General features: G+C 47.3%; 1 protein-coding gene across 26 annotated transcripts in view; it reads left to right on the forward strand.

Moving 5' to 3' along the window:
• The window catches only part of STYXL1 (serine/threonine/tyrosine interacting like 1), a 59,694-nt gene that overhangs the window by 18,868 nt on the left and 17,609 nt on the right, over positions 1 to 23,217 (forward strand). For 10 of the 26 annotated variants that reach the window (XM_054560352.1, XM_063725659.1, XM_063725664.1 and 7 more), the window contains 4 exons: positions 40 to 146; positions 1,867 to 1,928; positions 7,976 to 8,117; positions 16,001 to 16,146. In XM_054560352.1, coding sequence (XP_054416327.1) covers positions 44 to 146; positions 1,867 to 1,928; positions 7,976 to 8,117; positions 16,001 to 16,146 — 453 coding nt within the window. In that variant the 5' untranslated portion in view covers positions 40 to 43. Of the gene's footprint in view, positions 1 to 39; positions 147 to 1,866; positions 1,929 to 7,975; positions 8,118 to 13,147; positions 13,182 to 16,000; positions 16,147 to 23,217 lie in introns of those variants that run through there. The other 16 variants (XM_063725660.1, XM_024249613.3, XM_054560356.2 and 13 more) reach the window with 7 other exon arrangements.

A 23,217-nucleotide genomic window follows, 5' to 3' on the forward strand; every position in this document is an offset into this window, starting at 1 on the left:
AGAGGTGTGTTACCCTTGTGTGTTATTAATTCTTCCCAGCAGGATGCCTGGTTTGCTTCTGTGTGAACCGACAGAGCTTTACAACATCCTGAATCAGGCCACAAAACTCTCCAGATTAACAGAACCCAACTATCTCTGTTTGTTGGGTAAGTACTTGGAAAAAAGCGGAGGAAGTCGAACACAGTGTCCTTCAAACATTATTTTTGATGAGTTAACAAACTTTTGGGAGATAGGGATGAATGACTTTAGAACAGGGGTCCCTGGGCCGGGTGTGGTGGCACACGCCTGTAATCCCAGCACTTTGGAAGGCCAAAGTGGGCGAATCACTTGAAGCCAGGAGTTCAAGACCAGCCGGGCCAACAGGGCAAAACCCCATCTCTACTAAAAATACAAAAAAAATTAGCTGCAGTGGTGCACGCCTGTAATCCCAGCTACTCAGGAGGCTGAGACATGAGAATTGCTTGAACCTGGAAGGTGGAGGTTGGAGTGAGCCAAGATTTGGGCCACTGCATTCCAGCCTGGGTGACAGAGTGAGACCCTGTCTCAAAAAAGAAAAAAAAAAACAAAAAAAACAGAAGTCCGCAACCCCCAACCCCCTGTACCAATCTGTGGTCTGTTAGGAACCAGGCGGCACAGCAGGAGGTGAGCAGCAGGCAAGCAAACGAAGCTTCATCTGTATTTACAGCCACTCCCCATCGCTTGCATTACCGCCTGAGCTCCACCTGCTGTCAGATCAGCAGCAGCATTAGACTCTCACAGGAGCACAAACCCTACTGTGAACTGTGCGTTCAAGGGATCTAAGTTGTGCTCTCCTTATGAGAATCTAACGCCTGATGATCTGTCTCTATCTCCTCTCACCCCCAGCAGGGACTGTCTAGTCGCAGGAAAACAAGCTCAGGGTTCCCACTGATTGTACATGATGGTAGAGTTATTTCATTATATATTACAATGTAATAATAATAGAAATAAAATGCACAAAAAATGTAATGCACTTGAGTCATCCCCAAACCATCCCTGCCCCCCAGCCCACTGCCCTGTTCCGTGGAAAAATTGTCTTCCATGAAACCAGTCCCTGGTGCCAAAAAGGTTGGGGATTGCTGCTTTAGAAAGCTGTTAAGAGGCCAGGTGTGGTGGCTCGCACCTGTAATCCCAGTGTTTTGGGAGGCCGAGGTGGGCGGATCAACTGAGGTCAGGAGTTCGAGACCAGCCTGGCCAACATGGTGAAACCCTGTCTCTACTAAAAATACGAAAATTAGCCAGGCGTGGTGGCATGTGCCTGTGGTCCCAGCTACTAGGGAGGCTGAGGCAGGAAAATTGCTTGAACCCAGGAGACGGAGATTGCAGTAAGCCGAGATCATGCCACTGCATTCCAGCCTGGATGGGGATTTAGTGTGAGCTCACTTCAAATTTGATTTCTTCCTTCCCCTTCCTGTTTTTATTTATTTATGAAACAGAATCTTGTTCTGTTGCCCAGGCTGGAGTGCAATGGTGTGATCTTGGCTCGCTGCAAGCTCCACCTCCAGATTTAAGTGATTGTCTTTCTTCAGCCCCCTGAGTAGCTGGGACTACAGGTGTTGCCACCACACCCGGCTAATTTTTGTATTTTTAGTAGAGATGGGATTTTGCCGTGTTGGCCAGGCCGGTCTTGAACTTCTGGCCTCAAGTGATCCACCTGCCTCGGCCTCCCAAAATGCTGGGATTACAGGTGCACGCCACCACGCCCAGCCCCACATCTCAAGTTTTAAACTGACAATGACTATCCCTTAACTGCCAAACAAATAGACGTTGATGACGACGTAAGTCCTCTAAGTAGTTTGGTCATATGTTCCTTTGCAAATTCAGTTCTTAAATACTTTTCCTTTCCAGATGTCCGTTCCAAATGGGAGTATGATGAAAGCCATGTGATCACTGCCCTTCGAGTGAAGAAGGTACATGGGCAGCGTCGGGATCTGGGGCAGGCTGGCTACCTTGCAGTGGGGTGGGGAAGAGTGGGAGGTTTCACCCTCAATCCAGGGGGCAACAGAGGCAGGACTGTTTTCTCTGTACCCACTGTGGTGGTCTTCCACACCTCTCACCCTCACACATTTTCTCAGGTGTCCTCCCATCCCCCAAGAATGGTCAACAACTCCATTAGACAAATATTGATTTATTTTATTTTTCGAGACTGGGTCTCGCTCTGTCATCCAGGCTGGAGTGCAGTGGCGCAGTCATAGCTCACTGCAACCTTAAACTCCTGGGCTTGGCTAGGCGTGGTGGTTCATGCCTGCAGTCCCAGCACTTTGTGAGGCTGAGACAGGCAGATCACCTGAGGTCAGGAGTTCGAGACCAGACTGGCCAACATGGTGAAACCCCATCTCTATTAAAAATACAAAAATTAGCTGGGTGTGGTGGCTCACACCTGAATCCCAGCTACTTGGGAGGCTGAGACATGAGAATCGCTTGGACCTGGGAGGTGGAGGTTGCAGTGTGCTGAGATCACGCCACTGTACTCTAGCCTGGGCAACAGAGTGAGACTTGGTCCTAAAAAAAAAAAAAAAAAATCCTGGGCTCGAGCAGTCCTACCCCGCTCAGCCTCCAGAGTAGCTGAGACTACAATGGGGAATGCCACCAGGCCTGGCTAATTTTTGTATTTTTTGTAGAAATGGGGTTGCACTGTGTTGCCCAGGCTGCTCTTGAACTCCTGGACTCAAGCCATCCTCCCGCCTTGGCCTCCCAAAGTGCTGGGATTACACATGTGAGCCGCCTAAGCCTGGCCAAATATTGATTTAATTCCTTGATATGCCAGGTACCGTTCCAGACCCTGGGGATACAACAGAATACAACAGCCTGAGTTCATTGTCCCTGCCCTCATGGAGCTTTCTTTTTTTGTTGTTTTTAATTATTTTTTCTGTTTTTATTTTATTTGTTGTTTTTATATATTTTTTTTTTCATTTTTATCTTTATTTTTGGAGCTTTATTTTTAAAATTTTTAGGGACAGGGTCTTGTTCTGTCACCTGGGCAGGAGTGCAGTGGCACAATCATGGCTTGAACTCCTGGGTTCAATCAGCCTTCCTACCTCAGCCTCCTGAGTAGCTGGGACTGCAGACTTGTGCCAACATGCTATTTTTTTTTTTTTTTTTTGTATCTTTAGTAGAGACAGGGTTTCACCATGTTGGACAGGCTGGTCTGGAACTCCTGACCTCGTGATCTGCCTGCCTTGGCCACCCAAAGTGCTGGGATTACAGGCGTGAGCCACTGTGCCTGGGCCCCCTGGTTTATTTTCTATCTCATTGGTTCACCTTCATTTTCTCCTTTTGCTGCCTGAATGTAACTACTGGTCTGTCCTTGATCTCCGTATCTGTCAGGGTACTTTCTTGACAGAGATTTCACTGGAGCTTACAGCTGCAATGACATATCCACATGCAATTAGCAGTCCTGGCAAATTTACATCTAAAATTTTGGGCGGGGCATGGCGGCTTACTCCTGTAATCCTAGCACTTTGGGTGGCCGAAGCAGGAGGATTGCTTGAGTCCAGGAGTTCAAGACCAGCCTGGGCAACATAGCAAGACCCCTGTCTCTACAAAAAAATTGAAAAATTAACTCAACGTGGTGATGCACCTCTGTAGTACCAGCTACTCGGGAGGCCGAGGTGGAAGGATCACTTGAGTCCAGGAGGCCAATTGCACCACTGCACTCCAGCCTGGGCGATAGAGCAAGACCCTGTCTCAAAAGTAATAAAATAAAACTTTGTCTTCTAAAATTCCCCTTTCCTCCCCATTCCCGCTGTACTTGTCCACATCCCGTCTCTGCTGCTTTTTTTTTTTTTTTTTTTTTTTTTTTTTAAGATGGAGTCTCGCTCTGTCCTCCAGGCTGGAGTGCAGTGGCGCGATCTCGGCTCACTGCAAGCTCCGCCTCCCAGGTTCATGCCATTCTCCTGCCTCAGCCTCCCGAGTAGCTGGGACTATAGGCGCCCGCCACCATGCCTGGCTAATTTTTTGTATTTTTAGTAGAGGCGGGGTTTCACCGTGTTAGCCAGGATGGTCTCCATCTCCTGACCTCGTGATCCGCCCACCTCAGCCTCCCAAAGTGCTGGGATTACAGGCGTGAGCCACCACGCCTGGCCTCTCTGTTTCTTTTTCTGCACATAACTTGATAACTCAGCAGGGAGCATGGGCAGGCTGTATTTTTCCAGGATATTTCCCCATACAAATCCATCATTATTGTCTTTTTGTCTTTTTTTGTTTTTGAGACAGAATCTCGCTCTGCCTGCCTGCCCAGGCTGGAGTGCAGTGGTGCAATCTCAGCTCACTGCAACCTCCATCTCCCAAGTTCAAGGGATTCTCCTGCCTCAGCCTCCCTAGTAGCTGGGGTTACAGGCACCTGCTACCACGCTTGGCTAATTTTTATATTTTTAGTAGAGATGGAGTTTTGCCGTGTTGGCCAGGCTGGTCTTGAACTCCTGACCTGAGGTGATCCACCCGCCTTGACCTTCCAAAGTGCTGGGATTACAGGCATGAGCCACCACGCCCGGCCCATAATCTTACTCTTAATCCCCATTGCAGGCCTTTTGCTGCAACGGGTTCAGAGCCCCTCATGATGTATGCGCCTCTGTTCCCACTCAGCTTTCAAGTCTGTGCATTTCTTTGATTCTGGCAGCACCTCCTGCTCTGGGCCTCTGCCCCTCAGCACCTCCAATTCAGACTGATAGCTTTTTTTTTTTTTTTTTTTTTTTTTGAGACAAAGTCTCGCTCTTGTTGCCCAGGCTGGAGTGCAGTGGCGCAATCTTGGCTCTTGCCTTCCCTCTCTAGCTTCCCAGTTAGCAGATTGAGGCCTTCAGGGCATTCCCAGCCCCAGCAGGACAGAAAGGCTCCCAGCCTGCCCCCCAGCCCCGTTCTCAGCCTTCTTGGATCTGACCACCTCTGTCTCCAGCCTCATTCCCAGTTCTCTTCCACTCTCACCTGACACCTTAGCAGCACCGTGCTGCCATGTTTCCTTCTATGATGCACATGTATCCCATACTGTAACTTTTTTTTTTTGAAAACAGAATATGTCCTACTGTTGATTTTTTTTTTTTGAAACAGAGTCTCACTCTGTCGCCCAGGCTGGAGTGCAGTGGTACGAGGCTCACTGCAACCTCCGCTTCCCAGGTTCAGGCAATTCTTCTGCCTCAGCCTCTCGAATAGCTGGGACTACAGGCGTGTACTACCACACCTGGCTAATTTTTGCATTTTTAGTAGAGATGGAGTTTCACCATATTGGCCAGGCTGGTCTCAAACTCCTGACCTCGTGATCCGCCTGCCTCGGCCTCCCAAAGTGCTGGGATTACAGGCGTGAGCCACCGCACCTGGCCGATTTGTATGGCTTTGTTTTTTTTGTTTTGTTTTGTTTTGAGACAGGGTCTCACTCTTATCGCTCAGGCTGGAGTACAATGGCACCATCACAGCTCACTGCAGCCTTGAACTCCCAGGATCAAGCAGTCCTCCTACCTCACCCTTCCCAGTAGCTGGGACCATAGGCGTGCACCACCACACCCAGCTAACTTGTATTTTTTGTAGCGATGGGGTCTCGCTATGTTACCCAGGCTGGTCTTGAACGCCTGGGCTCAAGCAGTCCTCCCTCCTCAGCCTCCCAAAGTGCTGGGATGACAGGTGTGAGCCACCAGGCCTGGCCTGTTTTGTACTTTTAATATGGTAGTGTCTTTTTCCCTAAAAGTGGGTGTGGTGAATTTCGGTGGTTTTTCTGCCCAACACCTCCCCGTTTTTGAGGGGAACGTCTCCTCTCTCTGCTCAAACCATGGGTTTCTAGTGGTGCTCTCTAAAGTAATATTCTGGCCAGGCGCGGTGGCTTATGTCTGTAATCCCAACACTTTGGGAGGCCGAGGTGGGGAGTTTGCTTGAGCCCAAGAGTTTGAGACCAGCCTGAACAGCACAGTGGGACCTGAGAAGGCATCTGTTTACTGCCTTCTTTTTGAGTGGTGGTGGTGTTCTTGTTGTTGTTTTGAGACAGTTTCACTCTGTTGGCCAGGCTTGAGTGCAGTGACATGATCTCGGCTCACTGCAACCTCTGCCTCCCGGGTTCAAGCCATTCTCCTGCCTCAGCCTCTTTGGTAGCTGGTACTGTAGGCGTGTGCCACCACGCCTGGCTAATTTTTGTATTTTTAGTAGAGATGGGGTTTCACCATGTTGGCCAGGCTGATCTCAAACTCCTGACCTCAGGTGATCTGCCCGCCTTGGCCTCCCGAAGTGCTGGGATTACAGACATGAGCCTCCGCCCCTGGCCTTGTTGTTGTTTTGAGACAAGTCTTGCTCTGTCACCCAGGCTGGAGTGCAGTGATGCAATCATAGCTCACTGCAGCCTCCACCTCCCAAACTCAAGTGATCTCTCACCTCAGCCTCCCGAGTAGCTGGGACTACACGTGCACCCCCCACACCGGGCTTTTTTTGTCTCTACAAATATATCTATATATAGAGATATAAATATATAAATTAGCCAAGTGTGGTGGTGCATGCCCGTGGTCCCAGCTACTCAGGAGGCTGAAGTGCGAAGATCATTTGAGCCCAGGAATTCAAGGCTGCAGTGAGCTATGACTGCACCAGTGCAGTCCAGCCTGGGCAACAGAGTGAGACCCTGTCTCTAAAATAAAATAATATCCAGAACCCTGGCCACAGTGATTGGTCATGGGTCTGGCATGAAAGCTGAGCCAATCAGAATTGGAATTAGAGAAAGGTGTCTCTGTCCAGCCTGGTGGTGGAATTGGGAAGATGGGACTCTGAGCATTGCTGGGGTTTGTGGCTCAAGCCTCTGGAGGAAGCCATCTGAGAAGGGGAAGTCAGTGTGGAGGGATGGAGGGGGAAGCAGAGAGGAGGAGAGCCCGAAGGAGGTCTGGGCTTTAGGGTCTCTGGGTCCTAGAGCCAGCTGCTTTAGGTTTGGAAACCGGCTGCATCTTTGCCTTGCCTGGAATGTTATCTGCCAATAAGTCGCTCTTTTGTGCACACTCCTGGTTAAATTGGTAGTACATCTTATAATCCATGAGGTTTTTTGTTTGTTTTGTTTTGTTTTTGTTTTTTTGGGACATAGTCTCACCCTGTTACTCAGGCTGGAGTGCAGTGGTGCAGTCATAGCTCACTGCAGCTTTGAACTCCAGGGCTCAAGCGGTCCTCCCACCTCAGCCTCCCAGGTAGCTGGGATTATAGGCATGAGCCACCATGACCAGCCACATTTGATCTTCTAGTCCATCTCATTCCTTCTGCTCACTCATGACTTCTGCTTCTACACACTGTCTACTTACTGCCGCCTTTTTGAGTGTTTTTTGTTCTGTTTTGTTGTTGTTTTGGGACAGGGTCTTGCTCTGTCACCTAGACTGGAGTGCAGTGACACAATCACAGCTCACTGTAGCCTCCACCTCCTGGGCTCAAGTGATCCTTTCACTTCAGCCTCCTGAGTAGTTGGGACTACGGGCACATGCCACTATGCCTGGCATTTTTGTATTTTTTTTTCATAGAGATGAGGGTCTTGCAATGTTGCCCAGGCTGGTCTCGAACTCCTGGCCTCAAGCAATCCTCCTGCCTTGGCCTCTTGAAGTGTTGGGATTACAGGTGCAAACCACTGCATCCAGTCTGGTGTTTCTGGATTCAGTCTCCACTGCCAAACACTCTCCCCATGAGAAAGGATGTCACTAATTCAATTGACCATGGTTTCTCTGACACCAGGGTACCTAATAGGCTGTGGATCAGTCAGACCAGCTGTTCTTTGGTCAGGCACTTCTCTCTGGTCCAGTCAGCTGTGGTCAGCTTTTCTCAGAAGGGAACATAGATGCAGAGGATCCTTGGGATTTAACAGACTCTCCATCCACTGTCTCAGTGCTTCTGGGCCTGTATGTATAGTCAGGGGAGAGAGTGCAGTCTTAGCTCCTCCCAGTGCTGCTATGCAGGGAGTCTCTGCTCAACCGAACCTGCCCACCAACAGGCCTCTCTTGTGTGTTGTTTTTTTTTTAAGAAAAATAATGAATATCTTCTCCCGGAGTCTGTGGACCTGGAGTGTGTGAAGTACTGCGTGGTGTATGATAACAACACCAGCACCCTGGAGATATTCTTAAAAGATGATGATGATGATTCAGACTCTGATGGTGATGGCAAAGGTGGGTTTTATGCAACAGTAGCAAGAATAATAGTTAACGGCTATTGAACAAATTTGTTATAGGACCAACAGGTTCATATGCCCATGGCATGGGAACAGGCCAATGACACTGAGACAGCAGGGTTTGCATCAGAGAAAGAGCTTCGTGATCACTGGATACCAAGCAAGGAGATGGGAAGAGGCCCTCAAATACATCTCCCCAAGGAGTTTGGAATGGGGTTTTTAAGGGGATTGGGGAGGGTGAGGGACTGGAAAATTGGGATCATTGATTGGTGGAGGAAAGGGGGATGAAATAATCAGGACGTGGAAACTGCATTCTTTGGTGAGTCAGCTCCTGTGGGGCCCTTCAGATCAGCTGATGTCAGTGGTTTCATCAGTATGCAGGACCTGAAAGAATATCTCAAAGAGAAAACAGTGTTCCTTGACGTTCAAGTTGTCACCTACAGAGCAGTTAAGGGAAACTGTGTTCTTGGCCGGGCACGGTGGCTCATGCCTGTAATCCCAGCACTTTGGGAGGCCGAGGCGGGCGGATCACGAGGTCAGGAGATCGAGACCATCCTGGCTAACACGGTGAAACCCCATCTCTACTAAAAATACAAAAAATTAGCCGGGCGTGGTGGCGGGCGCCTGTAGTCCCTACTACTTGAGAGGCTGAGGCAGGAGAATGGCGTGAACCCAGGAGGCAGAGCTTGTAGTGAGCGGAGATCATGCCACTGCACTCCAGCCTGGGTGACAGAGCGAGAGACGACTCCTCAAAAAATAAAATTCTTGTAACAGGGTCTATGTGATTCTAGGACAATACACATCAAACAGCTGTGAGCAAGCAGGTTGGAGAGCAAGCAAGGTGACTTAGTGATGAATGCTGAATGTGCTGCAAGCTTGCTTTATTTTCATTTGTTCCCCTCCCTTCTTTGCTGATTAATTTCACAAAGTTTATGGGGACAGTTCCATGTGTGCCATGCACCAGGAACCAAGGGCTTTACTTGGATCTGCAGAACAACTTACAAGGATGCTAACTAACATCAAGAGCTGTGAGGAAGCCAGGCCCAGTGACTCACACCTGTAGTCCCAGCACTTTGGGAGGCTGAGGCAGGAGGATCACTTGAGCCCAGGAGTTCAAGACCAGCCTGGGTGATATGGCAAGATAAGGTACCCAGCTCATTTATTTACTTTTTGTAAAGACAGGGTCTTGCTGTGTTGCCTGAGACTTCAGCTTTTAAAAGTGTTGTGGACATATTTTTAAACCACCACACCTGTAAGTGGTGGGGCCAGGATTCAAACCCAGGCCTTTTGGCTCTGTCCTGTCCCCCAGGGATTGGGTAGTGGCACGAGAGCATGCAGCCCCAAGTCAGAACATTAAAGCGTGGTCAGTTCCAATGTGCTCCATCGAACCTCTGAGGCTCTGCTGTGTTCTTCATGAGCCCCTAGTTTTGGGCTGACCACCCCTTGCCATTGGCACTGGGAGCTCTGCTTCTAGGAATCAGAACTGCACCTGTGGGTGCAGTTCCAGAAGCTGGGGGCACTCACACCAACTGCCACTGGGTGGCGCTATGCTCCCACCTTTCATAAAACCAGCTGTCTGGACTTTTGTCCTAGGAGGTCCTTGGCCAGGAAATTGTCCCTTCTTCCCTAAGCTCATTCTGTTGGGCTCTGGTCTGCAATCCTAGGACTGTAGGCTAGGCCTTGAAACCCTAGGAGATGGTGCTTAACACGGATAATCCCCTTTACATTCTGTAACTGACCTTACTTTGCTATGGGGCCCCCATTCACAGGAAACCACAACCACACAACTTGTGCATTCAAGGCAACTTTTCTTGTTTCAAATGGCATCTTTCAGGTCAATGAAAAGTCTTTGGGTGTACAAGACCATCTCAAGGCTTCTCTCAACACCCTCTTCTTTCCTTTTTTTTTTTTTGAGTCAGGGTCTCGCTCTGTTGCCCAGGCTGGTCTCGAACTCTTGGCTTCAAGCAATTCTCTTGCACTGGCTTCCCAAAGTGCATGGATTACAGGCATGAGCCACCATGCCTGGCCTGAACTCTCTGACTTCTGAGCCAGGCCCTGTGGGGTGAGCTTTGGCTCCTGTCTTGACAGCTGCAGATTCTCTCTCAGCCTGGCTGCAGATTCCAGATTCTTCCTGCCAGTGCCATCTCTCAGATAGGTCCCAGCCACTTATATCCTCCACAGCCCCTTCTGGAATTGTCTTTGTCTCCCTGAACAAAAATTCAATATGGAAGCAGAGTTAGCCAGGCACGGTGCCTCACACTCTTAATTCCAGCACTTTGTAAGGCTGAGGCAGGAGGGTTGCTTGAAGCCAGGAGTTTGAGATCACCCTGGTCAACATAGCAAGGCCCCGTCTCTACCAAAAATACAAAAAAAAAAAAATTTAGCCAGGCGTGGTGGTGCATGCCTGTAGCACCAGCTACTCAGGAGGCTGAGGCAGGAGGATCACTTGAGCCCAGGTGGTCAAGGCTGCAGTGAGCTATGACTGTACCACTGTGTTCCAGCCTGGGTGACAGCGTAAGACCCTGTCTCAAAAAATAAAAAAACTTTTTTTTTTTTTTTTTAAAAGGAAGTTAGAGTCCATGCTCTTTTCTTTCTCCTTTTATCTGGCTCTCTGAAGTCTGCCACACACTATTTCTCTTTCTGGGCCAGAACCTGGCCTCAGGATATCTTGGTTTAAGGATGTCTTGGCTTAGCCCTAATTATGCAAACTTCCTGTCACATATATCTAATTTACATACAGTCTGATTGTGATTCTGCAGATCAGTGAAGGTGTTTAAGATTAAATTGATGTCAAAACCACAATGAGATATTATTCACACCCACTGGGATGGTCATAATCAAAGAGACAGATGATAATAAGTGTTGGTGAGAACATGGAGAAATTGGAAGCCTTTCGTACACTGCGAACCAGAAAGTAAAATGGTGCAGTCACTGGAAAACAGTGTGGTGTTTCTTCAGAAGGTTAAGATATAGACTCTGAAGTAATGAAAACACATCCACACCAAAGCTTTTACGTGAATATTCATAGCAGCGTTATTCATAATAGCCAAAAAGCACAAACAACCTAAGTGTCTATCAGCAGCTAAACAGGTAGAACAGAATGTGGTCTGTCCACACAATGGAATATTACTCAACTATAAAAAGGAATGGGGCTGGGCGCTGTGGCTAATGCCTGTAATCCCAGCACTTTGGAAGGCCAAGGCGGGAAGATCACCTGAGGTCAGGAGTTCAAGACCAGCCTGGCCAACGTGGTGAAACCCCATCTCTATTAAAAATAAGCTGGGCATGGTGGCACGTGCCTGTAATCCCAGCTACCAGGGAGGCTGAGGTAGGAGAATCACTTGAACCTGGGAGGCAGAGGTTGCAGTGAGCCAAGTTTGTGCTATTGTACTCTAGCCCGGACAACAGAGTGAAACTCGCTCTCAAAAAAAAAAAAAAGTACTGACATGTGCTATAATGTAGATGCACACTAAAGAGGTCCTGGTAAGTGATAGAAGTCAGATGCAAAACATCACGTATTAGTCCATCTATATGAAAAGTCCAGAATAGGCAAATCCATAGAAATGAGTGGTTAAGTGGAGCTGGGAGTTTGGGGAAAAACGGATGTGGCTGTTTAGTGGTACAGGGTCCTTTGTAGGGGTGATGAAAATGTTCTAAAATTAGGCCAGGCACTGTGGCTCACACCTGTAATCCCAGCACTTTGAGGAGCCAACGTGGGAGGATTGCTTGAGCCCAGGAGTCGAGACCAGTCTGGGCAACATAGTGAGACTCTGTCTCAAATACATACTAAAAATAGAAGAAAACATTCTAAAATTGATTGTGGGGGATGGTTGCATAATTCTGAATATACTAAAAGTCACTGAATTGTATATTGAACCCATCACCCAGGTAGTGAGCATAGAACCCAATAGGTAGTTTTTCTTTTTTCTTTTTCTTTTGGCTTGTCTTTTTTTTTTTTTCTTTTTTTGAGATGGAGTTTTGCTCTTGTTGCCCAGGTTGGGGTGCAGTGGTGTGATCTTGGCTCACTGCAGTCTCTGCTTCCCCTCAGCCTCCCAAGTAGCTGGGATTACAGGTGCGCACCACCCCACCTGGCTATTTTTTGTATTTTCAGTACAGACGGGGTTTCGCCATCTTGGCCAGGCTGGTCTCAAACTCCTGGCCTCAGATGATACGCCTGCCTTGGCCTCCCAAGGTGTTGGGATTACAGGTGTGAGCCATCGCGCCCAGCCCCAGTAGGTAGTTTTTCCAACCCCTGTCCCTCTCTCTGTCCTCCTCCTCATATTCTTCACGGTCTGTTGTTCGCGTCTTTATTTTTATATGCACCTGATGTTTAGCTTGCACTTATAAATGAGAACATGTGGTATCTGGTTTTCTATATCTGTGTTAGTTCGTTTAGGATAATGGCCTCCAGCTCCATCCATGGTGCTGCAGAGGATATGATTTTGTTCTTTTTTTATAGCTGTGTAGTATTCTGTGGTATATGTGTACCACATTTAAAAAATCCAATCTGGGGCCAGGCACGGTGGCTCATGCCTGTAATCCTAGCACTTTGGGAGGCCAAGGCGGGTGGATCACTTGAGGTCAGCAGTTTGAGACCAGCCTGGCTAACATAGTGAAACCCCATCTCTACTAAAAATACAAAAATTAGCCGGGCATGGTGGTGCATGCCTGTAATCCCAGCTACTCGAGAGGCTGAGGCAGGAAGATTAATTGAACCCAGGGAGGTGGAGGTTGCAGTGCGCCAAGATCGTGCTATTGCACTCCAGCCTGGGCGACAAGAGCGAGACTCCATCTAAAAAAAATTAAATAAATAAATAAATAAATACAATCCGTTGTTGATGGGCCCTTGAGTTGATTCTATGTCTTTGCTGTTGTGAATAGTGCTGCCGTGAATATATGGGTGCAGGTATCCTTTTGGTGTAACAATGTATTTTCTTTTGGATGTGTACGTACTAATGGGATTGCTGGGTTGAATGGTAGTTCTATTTCTGGTTCTTTGACAAATAAATCTCAAACTCCTTTCCACAGGGGCTGAACTACTTTACATTCCCACCAACAGTATGTAAGTGTTCCTTTTCTCCATAGCCTTGTCAACATCTATTATTTTTTGGCTTTCTAATAAAAGCCATTCTGACTGGTATGAGAAGGTTATCTCATTGTGGTTTTGATTTGCATTTCTCTGATGATTAGTGATGTCAAGCATTTTTTCATGTTTGTTGGCTGCTTGTATGTCTTTTGAAAAGTGTCTGTTTATGTCGTTTGCCCACTTTTTAATAGAGTTGTGTATTAGAGTTCTCTAGAGGGACAGAACTAATAGGAGATATATATATCTATGTGTGTGTGTATATATATATACACATATATGTGTGTGTATATATACACGTATATATGTATATATATATGCATATATATGTGTATAGATATATGTATATATACACACACGTATAGGTATACATATATACACACATACGTATAGATGTATGTATATATACACACATATAGATATACGTATATAGATATACGTATATATACACACACGTATAGATACACACGTATAGATATACATATATATACATATGTATAGATATACATATATACATATGTATATGCACATGTATATACACATGTGTACATATATACATGTATATACATATATACACACACGTGTATATATATATATATATATGGGAGTTTGTTAAGGAGTATTAACTCATGTGATCACAAGGTCCCACAATAGGCTGTCTGCAAGCTGAGGAGCAAGGAAGCCAGTCTGAGTCCCAAAGCTGAAGAACTTGGAGTCCGATGTTTGAGGAGAGGAAGCATCCAGCAGGGGAGAAAGATGTAGGCTGGGAGGCTAGGCCAGTGTAGTCTTTTCATGTATTTCTGCTTGCTTTATGTTCTAGCTGTACTGGCAGTTGATTAGCTGGTGCCCACTCAGATTGAGGGTGGGTCTGCCTCTCCCAGTCCACTGACTCAAATGTTAATCTCCTTTGGCAACACCCTCACAGATGCACCCAGGATCAGTACTTTGCATCCTTCAACTCAATCAAGTTGACACTCAGTATTAACCATCAGAGGTTGTTTGTTTTTCGCTTCTTGATTTCAGTTCCTTATAGATTTTGGATATTGGATATTTGTTGGATGCATAGCTTGTGGATACTTTCTCCCATTCTGCAGGCTATTTGTTTACTCTGGTAGTTTCTCTGCTGTGCAGAAGCACTTTCATGTCCTTAGGTCCCACTTGTCAATTTTTGTTTTGTTGCAATTGCTTTGGAGGACTTAGCCAAAAATTTTTTGCCAAGGCCAATGTCACGAAGGATATTTCCTAGATTTTCTTCTAGGATTTCTATAGTTTTGAGGTGTTACATTTAAGTTTTTAATCCATCTTGAGTTGATTTTTGTATATGGTGATAGGGGTCCAGTTTCATTCTTCTGCATATGGATAGCCAGTTATCTTAGTAGCATTTATTGACCAATAAATGGAAGTCCTTTCCCCGTTCCTGTTCTTTGAGACAGGGTCTTGCTCTCTCTCCAAGGCTATAGTGCAGTGGCACGACCATTGCTCACTACAGCCTCAACCGCCCTGGCTCAGGTGATCCTCCTGCCTTAGCCTCTCTAGTAGCTGGAACTGCAGGTGCCCGCCACCACACTCAACTAATTTTTTGAATTTTATTTGTGGAGGCGGGGTCTTGCCATGTTGCCTAGGCTGGTCTCAAACTCCTGGGCTCAGGCAATCCTCCTGCCTCTGCCTCCCAAGGTTCTGGGATTATAGATGTAAGCCACCATCCATCCCCAGCCTCCATTGCTTATTTTTGTCAACTTTGTTGAAGATGAGATGGTTATAGGTGTGTGGCTTTATTTCTGGGTTATCTATTTTGTTCTATTGGTCTATATGTTTTGAATTGTACACTTTAAATGGGTGAATTGTATGATATACAACATATAGTTTACATATATATGGTATAAATATATATAATATATACATGTATATAATATGTAAGCCATATGTATACATATGAGTGGTTAACTGGAGCTGGCAGTTTCTGTAAACTCTGAGATATGTGTATTGTATGACATCATACAATACACATATCTCAGAGTTTGCAGAAAAGAAGATTAACTTAGGCTGAGCACACCTGTAATCTCAGCACTTTGGGAGGCTGAGGCAGGTAGATTGCTTGAGCTCAGGAATTCAAGACCAGCCTGGGCAAAAAAGTGAGACCCTGTCTCTACAAAACAATACAAAATTTAGCCAGGTGTGGTGGTGCGCACCTACAGTCCCAGCTACTTGGGAGGCTGAGGTGGGAGGATGGTGTGAGCCCAGGAGGTGGGGGTTGCAGTGAGCCGAGATTGTACCACTGCACTCCAGCCAGATGGAGTGAAGCTCAATCTCAAAAACAAAAACAAAAAACAAACCTGGTGGTAAGCTACTTTTAAAATTTTAATATAATGCATCTCTATACTTGCTTCAGCTTCCTAAATAATTGCATTTCAGGCCGGGCATGGTGGCTCACGCCTGTAATCCCAGCACTTTGGGAGGCCGAGGCTGGAGGATCACCTGAGCTCAGGAGTTCAAGACCAGGCTGGCAAACATGGTGAAACCCTGTCTGTACTAAAAATAAAAAATTAGCCGGGCATGGTGGGCGCCTGTAGTCCCAGCTACTTGGGAGGCTGAGGCAGGAGAATCGCTTGAACCCAGGAGGCAGAGGTTACAGTGAGCCAAGATCATACCACTGCACTCTAGCCTGGGCAACAGAGTGAGACTCCGTCTCAAAAAATAAATAAAATAATTGCATTTCAGAAGAAAGTGGTCATCTATCCCAGCTCTAGACCAATGGCAGATACACAGGAGACATTCATGTCTTTGGTCTCCACTCTCAGATCTGGTGCCTCAGGCAGCTATTGAGTATGGCAGGATCCTGACCCGCCTCACCCACCACCCCGTCTACATCCTGAAAGGGGGCTATGAACGCTTCTCAGGCACGTACCACTTCCTCCGGACACAGAAGATCATCTGGATGCCTCAGGTAGGGCCAAATGCTGAGCACAGGCAGGCCCAGATGGGAAGGATGGGCCTAGAAACTGACTTGTGGGTGACTGAGTGGGAGAAACAGGAGGATGGGATAGAAGATATAGAGAAAGTAGAGGAGATACTGTCTATACTAAAAACACAAAAATTAGCTGGGTGTGGTGGTACGTGCCTATAGTCCTAGCTACTAGGGAAGCTAAGGCAGAAGAATCGCTTGAACCCAAGAGGCAGAGGTTGCAGTGAGCCAAGATCATGCCACTGTACTCCAGCCTGGATGACAGAATGAGACTGTCTCAAAAAAAAAAAAAAAAAAAAAAAAACTAGATCTGGAATCCTGGCAGCCTTAAAGTTCATGTCTGCAGCCCAGTCTCCCTCATCTCCTCCGCTCCTCTGCTTTCTGTGTTTTTTTTTTTTTTTTTTTTTTGGAGACGGAGTCTCTCTCTGTCGCCCAGGCTGGAGTGCAGTGATACCATCTTGGCTCACTGCAAGCTCCGCCTCCCGGGTTCACGCCATTCTCCTGCCTCAGCCTCCCAAGTAGCTGGGACTACAGGCGCCCACCAGCACGCCTGGCTAATTTTTTGTATTTTTAGTAGAGACAGGGTTTCACCCTGTTAGCCAGGATGGTCTCGATCTCCTGATCTCAAGTGATCCACCTGCCTTGGCTTTCCAAAGTGCTGGGATTACAGGTGTGAGCCACCCTGCCTGGCCACAGTTCTTTATAAGGAACTGATGGCTGTCTGGTTGAAACAGTGAGCAAAGGTGGACCCATTCAGAGGGCAGGCTGGATGGTGGACCGATACCAAGGTCAGAAAGGCAGGGGCATGGCGGCTCAAGACCACCTCTTTTTTCTTGGCTGTCTGGTTCCACAAATCCTAGCTGGATCCAGAGGATACAAAAATACACAAAAGTGGGAAGGATTGGTCAGGCACAGTGGCTCACACCTATAAGCCTAGCACTTGGGGAGGCCAAGGCAGGAGGATTGCTTGAGCCCAGTACTTTGAGACCGGCCTGGGCAACATAGTGAGACCTTGTCTCTACAAAAAAATCAGTAAATGGAGCTGGCTGTGGTGGCTCACACCTATAATCCCAGCACTTTTGGAGGCCAAGCTGGATGGATCACTTGAGCTCAGGAGTTTGAGCCCAGCCTAAGCAACATGGCAAAACCCTGACTACCAAAAATACAGAAATTCACCAGGCATAGTGGCCCACCTGTCCTGTAGTCCCAGTTACTCAGGAGGGTGAGGCAGGAGAATTACTTGAACCCAGGAGGCAGAGGTTGCAGGGAGCCAAGATCACGCCACTGCACTCCAGCCTGTGTGACAGAGTGAGACCCTGGCTCAAAAAAATAATTTAGAAAAGAGATGGGTGGATTGCTTGAGCCCAGGAGGTCGAGGCTGCAGTGAGCTGTTGCCATGCCACTGCACTCCAGCCTGGTTGACAAAGCAAGACGCTGTCTCCAAAAAAAAAAAAAGGAAAAGAAAATCAGCCAGGTGTGGCAACTCACACCTCTAGTTCTAGCACTCTGGGAGGCCAAGGCAGGAGGATTGCTTGATCTCAGGAGTTCAAGACCAGCCTGGGCAGTATAGTGAGACCCCCATCTCTGTTATAATTATTTTTCAGTAGAGACAGGGTTTCACCATGTTGGTCAGGCTGGTCTCCAACTCCTGACCTCAAGTGATCCACCTGCCTCGGCCTCCCAAATTGCTGGGATTACAGGCCTGAGCCACTGCACTCAGCCTATTACAATTTTTTTTAATACAAAAAGAGAATCAGATATTAAACCCCTTTTGTCCATCACCTAGCTCCAAACATTGTCAACTCATGGTCAGTTTTGTCATAACAAAACAATTTTGAGATACCAGTTCCTGCTGATGACTGGTCCTGTCTGTAGGGAAGGCAGTGGCTGGAAAGCTGGACTGTGTCAAGGGACGCCCCAGGTATCTGGAGCCCAGAGAAGGGGCACTTGAGCTTCCCAGAGCCAAATCTGAAGAAGGAGGAGATTTTGAGGAAGAGAACTGGGTGGAGTTGTCTAAGGCTAGCACCAGACTATGCAGAGATTTGCAGGCAGGGCCTGGTCCCTGGAGAGTGCCGTGTACAGATGTCTGGCTTATTGAAGCATCTGAACATAATGGAATGTAAACAGAAAGTGGTTTTAACTTTTTCTAACAGTTGCCTTCAGCTGTGTTCCCCTTCCTGCCCTTAGCAACATTGTGAGCAGATTCCATACTTTCTGGCCACTTTCGGTTACAAAAAACTTCAATCGAAGTCATAGTATAGAATGACTGGGCAAATGTGCCTATTCACAGGATGTTTGATTGTGTTTAGGAATTGTTGCTTTTTGAAGGTTGTAGTGACATTGTTATGGTTTTTATAAAGTACAAGTCCTTATCTTTTAGAAATACAGAACAAAATATTTACAGGTGAAATGACATGATGTCTGGAATTTCCTTTCAAATAATCTGGGGTGAGGTGAGAAGGCAGTGAGGGTATAGAGGAAACAAAATTGGCCAATGAGTTGTTAATGTTTGAAGTTGTGTGATGTATGTTTTAGAGACAGGGTCTCACTCTGTTGCCCAGGCTGGAGTGCAGTGGTGCAATCACAGCTCACTGCAGCCTGCACGTCCTGGGCTCAGTATCCTCCAGCCTCAGCCTCTTGAGTAGGTGGGACTACAGATGCATGCCACCACAGTCGGCTAAGTTTTAAAATTTTTTGCAGAGACAGGGTCTTGCTATGTTCCCCAGGCTGGTCCGAAACTCCTGACCTTAAGCAATCCTCCTGCCTTGGCCGATCTCAAAGTACTGGAATTATAGGCATGAACCACAGCACCTGGCCAACTAGTGTATAGTTTTGAAATAATGTTAAAGGAAGTAAAAAGACAGTCTAGTAGAAGCTAGGGCGGTTTAATGTCCCAACCTCAAATCTGAATCAAGTCTCATCTCTTCCCATGCCCCAGAGCTGGGCAGCCTAGGATTTGCTGGGGGCACTCAAAGTAGGGAGGGATGGGGGTTAGCTTTAAGGACAGCTGCCCTCTTCCCCTCTTCTGGGCAGAGTACCTTTAGCAGTAGGGCCCAGAGTGGACCTGTCTGTGTGCCTGGCTGCGTCTTAGTGGTGGGAAAGTGCCTGCTCTCTGGCCCCATCTGGCTCTGTGAGCTGCTGGTGGTCTCTGCTGCTGGGTTTCTCGGGACCCAGCTCAGCCTCACCCTGGCTCCTTCTGGAGCTGAGGATCTCCCAGAGAGCGTAGCCAGCAGTGACTCCCTTCAACCCCTGCCAGGCATCTCCTCCAACTTCCTCTCCTTAACTTGGAAGCCCATGACCCGTCCCCTGCCCCGCAGGCCCACATTCCTTCACCGGAATCGCAGAAGGCAGGGACTCGTGCCTGAGGTCAGACATGTTCCCAGATCCAGGGTAGGCATGTCTGGCTCCCAAAGACATCCCTTTCTTCCACTGAGATAACAGCACTGTGAATTTCAGCTCAACAGGTGTACAGTCAGTTAAATAAAGGAAGTAAAGACCATCAGTCTGGTATAAGCCAGGGCAGTTTAATGTTCCAACCTCAAATCTGAATCAAGTCTTATCTTGATTGGAACTCCTCCTTGCTCTTGGAGGACCCTTTCCTGGCTTTGCAGGGTGCAGAGAGATTAATTTCTTCTCTGCAAACCCTACACTGCTGATAACTCATCACCGCCACCCCCTCATTTCTGAAACTTTAGTAAGGTGTAATTGACATGATGAACTGCACATATTTAAAAGGCCCGGTATGGTCCGTTTTGACAGATGCATATTCCTGAAACTTGCCTTTGCTCCTGGTCTAGTCACATTGGGAAGAAGGCGCAGGGTTGTGGCTGGGGTAGCTATGAGGGTTGGATTGGGTTACTTGTTTGCGGCTGTCTTTAGAATGTAGGTGACTGGCCAGCTGTGGTGGCTCAAGCTTGGAATCCTAGCACTTTGCGAGATCAAAGAGGAGGTGGAAGGATCACTTGAGTCCAGGAGTTTGAGACTAGCCTGGGCAAAATAGTGAGACCTTGTTTGCACAAAATTTTTTTTAAAAGGTTGGACTTGGAGGCTCATGCCTGTAATCCCAGCATTTTGGGAGACCAAGGCAGGCAGATCACGAGGTCAAGAGATCAAGACCATCCTGGCCAGCATGGTGAAACCCCATCTCTACTAAAAATAAAAAATTAGCTGGGTGTGGTGGCACATGCCTGTAATCCCAGTTACTCAGGAGGCTGAGGCAGGAAAATCAATTGAACTCAGGAGGCGGAGGTTGCAGTGAGCTGAATCACACCACTGTACTCCAGCCTGGGTGACAGAGTGAGACTCCATCTCAAAAAAGAAAAAAGAAGAAGAAAGAAAGATTTAGGAGGTAGCACTGATCAGACATGAGGGCATAGGAGAGAGAGGGGGCTGGGATGATGCCCTGGTTTTAGGCGTGGGTGACGGGGGCTGTGATGTGGTTCATTCTGGGGAACACTCGGGAGGGGGCGGGGTGGGGGAAGGAGGAGGTGGTTTTGGGGGAAGGCAGTGTACCCAGTTTGGGCATATTCATTTGAGATACTGGTTTCCTTTGCATTGTGTCACTGAGCATTTACACACATTTTACAGTACAGTGTGTTTTTATCCACGTCACACCCTCTTCGCAGCCAAACCCACACAACCGCAGAAAAGGAAGCTGGTTTCAAAACAGCAGGAAGAGGGGTTGATAGATTTGCTATGGGATTTTTGTGAGGTTTTTTTTTTTTTTTTTTTTTTTTGAGACAGCATCTCTGTTGCTCAGGCTGGAGTGCAGTGGCACGATCTGGGCTTACTGCAACCTCCGCCTCCTGGGTTCAAGTGATTGTCCTGCCTCAGCCTCCAGAGTAGCTGGGATTACAGGCATGTGCCACCACGCCTAATTTTTATATTTTTAGTAGAGATGGGGTTTCACTGTGTTGGCCAGGCTGGTCTTGAACTCCTGACCTCAGGTGATCCACCTGCCTCAGCTTCCCAAAGTGCTAGGATTACAAGCATCACTCACCATGCCTGGCCTTTTAGTGAGATTTTTCAAGTGGGAATTGAAAGGGGGATTTCATTTGGCACCAGCAAGCTGAGCATCCGTCCGGGTTAGGGGCAGCCCACATGCTGGAGTAAATTGGGCCTGCCCACAGGCAGTGGGGTCATGCATCTCCATGTCACAGGCTGGAGAACTGGCTCAGCTTGGTTGTCTGTTCTTTGCTAGTGGCTTTCCAAGCTGGTAGCTTGGGAAGGATGTGGGCTTGCAGAGGGTTCACTGCCGTGGGGAAGGGAGTGAGATGTGCTGAGTTCAGGTGGCTCTGAAGGACCCACACGCCTGAGGTCCTTAAAATGTTATTTCTGAGTCGGACTTAGAGGCAGGGGACTTTCGGAACTGATTGATCTTTGGCAAAGGTCAGCATTTTCTATGGTGTAATAATGGAGAAAGTGGTCTCTAATCAGAGCCTCATGGAAACATCAAGTTATCCAGTGGGAGTGGATTTCTCTACTGCAGAGCTTCTTTGAGATTTTTTTTTTTTTTTTTTTTTTGAGATGGAGTTTTGCTCTTGTTGCCCAGGCTGGAGTGCAATGGCGCGATCTCAGCTCACTGCAGCCTCCGCCTCCTGGGTTCAAGTGATTCTCCTGCTCCAGCATCCCGAGTAGCTGGGATTACAGATGTGCACTGCCACACCTGGCTAATTTTTGTATTTTTAGTAGAGACAGGGTTTCACCATGTTGGTCAGGCTGGTCTCAAACTCCTGACCTCAAGTGATCCACCCACCTCAGCCTCCCAAAGTGCTGGGATTATAAGCATGAGGCACCGCGCCTGGCTTGCTTTCTCTTTTTTTTTTTTTTTTGAGAGACAGGCTGGAGTGCAGTGATGTGGTCATAACTCACTGTAACCTCAAACTCCTGTGGGATCCTCCCACTTCAGCTTCCTGCGTAGCTGGGAGTACAGCCATGTGCCACCATGCCTGGCGAATTTTTTATTTTTTGTAGAGACAAGGGTCTTGCTGTGTTACCCAGGCTCGTCTCGAACTCCTGGGTTCAAGTGATCCTCCCACCTTGGCCTCCCAAAGTGCTGATATCACAGGCATGAGCAGCCACTGTGCCCAACTTCTTTGAACCTTTGATTGCTAACGTACACCTTGTTTCCGAGAGAGGAATCATAGATACAGCTGTCCGTTTGTACAGTTGTCCTTCAGTATCCATGGAGATTGGTTCCAGGGCCCCCAATAGATACCAAATCCTTGGATCTTCAACTCCCTGATATAAGATGGTGTCGTATTTGCATCTAACCTAAGCGTATTCTCTTGTAAACTTTATTTATTTGAGACAGAGTCTCACTCTGTTGCCAGGCTGGGGTGCAGTGGCATGATCTCGGCTCACTGCAACCTCCATGTCCCAGGATCAAGTGATTCTCCTGCCTCAGCTTCCCGAGTAGCTGGGACTACAGGCATGCACCATCATGCCTGGCTAATTTTTGTGTTTTTAGTGGAGACGGGGTTTCACTTGTTGGCCAGGTTGGTCTCAAGCTCCTCACCTCAGGTGATCCGCCTGCCTCGGCCTCCCAAAGTGATGGGGTTACAGATGTGAGCCACCTCACCTGGCTCCTCTTGTATACTTTAAATCATCTCTAGATTATTTATAATACCTAATACAATGTACATGCTATCTAAATAATTGTTATACTGTATCGTTTAGGGAATAATGACAAGAAAAAAAGTCTATACATGTTCTGTACAGATGCAACCATGAATTATTTTTCTGGATATTTTTCATCCAAGGTTGCTTGAATATATGGATGTGGAACACACAGATATGGGGGCAGATTGCATTTGGTTATCTGAACTCCTGAACCCTTTTCTCATAGTGCCTTATGGGGGACTAGTGTTTCTTAGAACACACTTTGGGAAATGTAGAGATAATGCTTGTCTGTGTTTCAAATAAACGAAAGTTTTTTTTTGTTTGTTTTTTTTTTTTTTTGAGACGGAGTCTCATTCTGTCGCCCAGGCTGGAGTGTAGTGGCACAATCTCGGCTCACTGCAAGCTCCGCCTCCCAGGTTCATGCCATTCTCC

Source organism: Pongo abelii, chromosome 6 (assembly GCF_028885655.2).
Source record: "Pongo abelii isolate AG06213 chromosome 6, NHGRI_mPonAbe1-v2.0_pri, whole genome shotgun sequence".
Lineage (NCBI taxonomy): Eukaryota > Metazoa > Chordata > Mammalia > Primates > Hominidae > Pongo > Pongo abelii.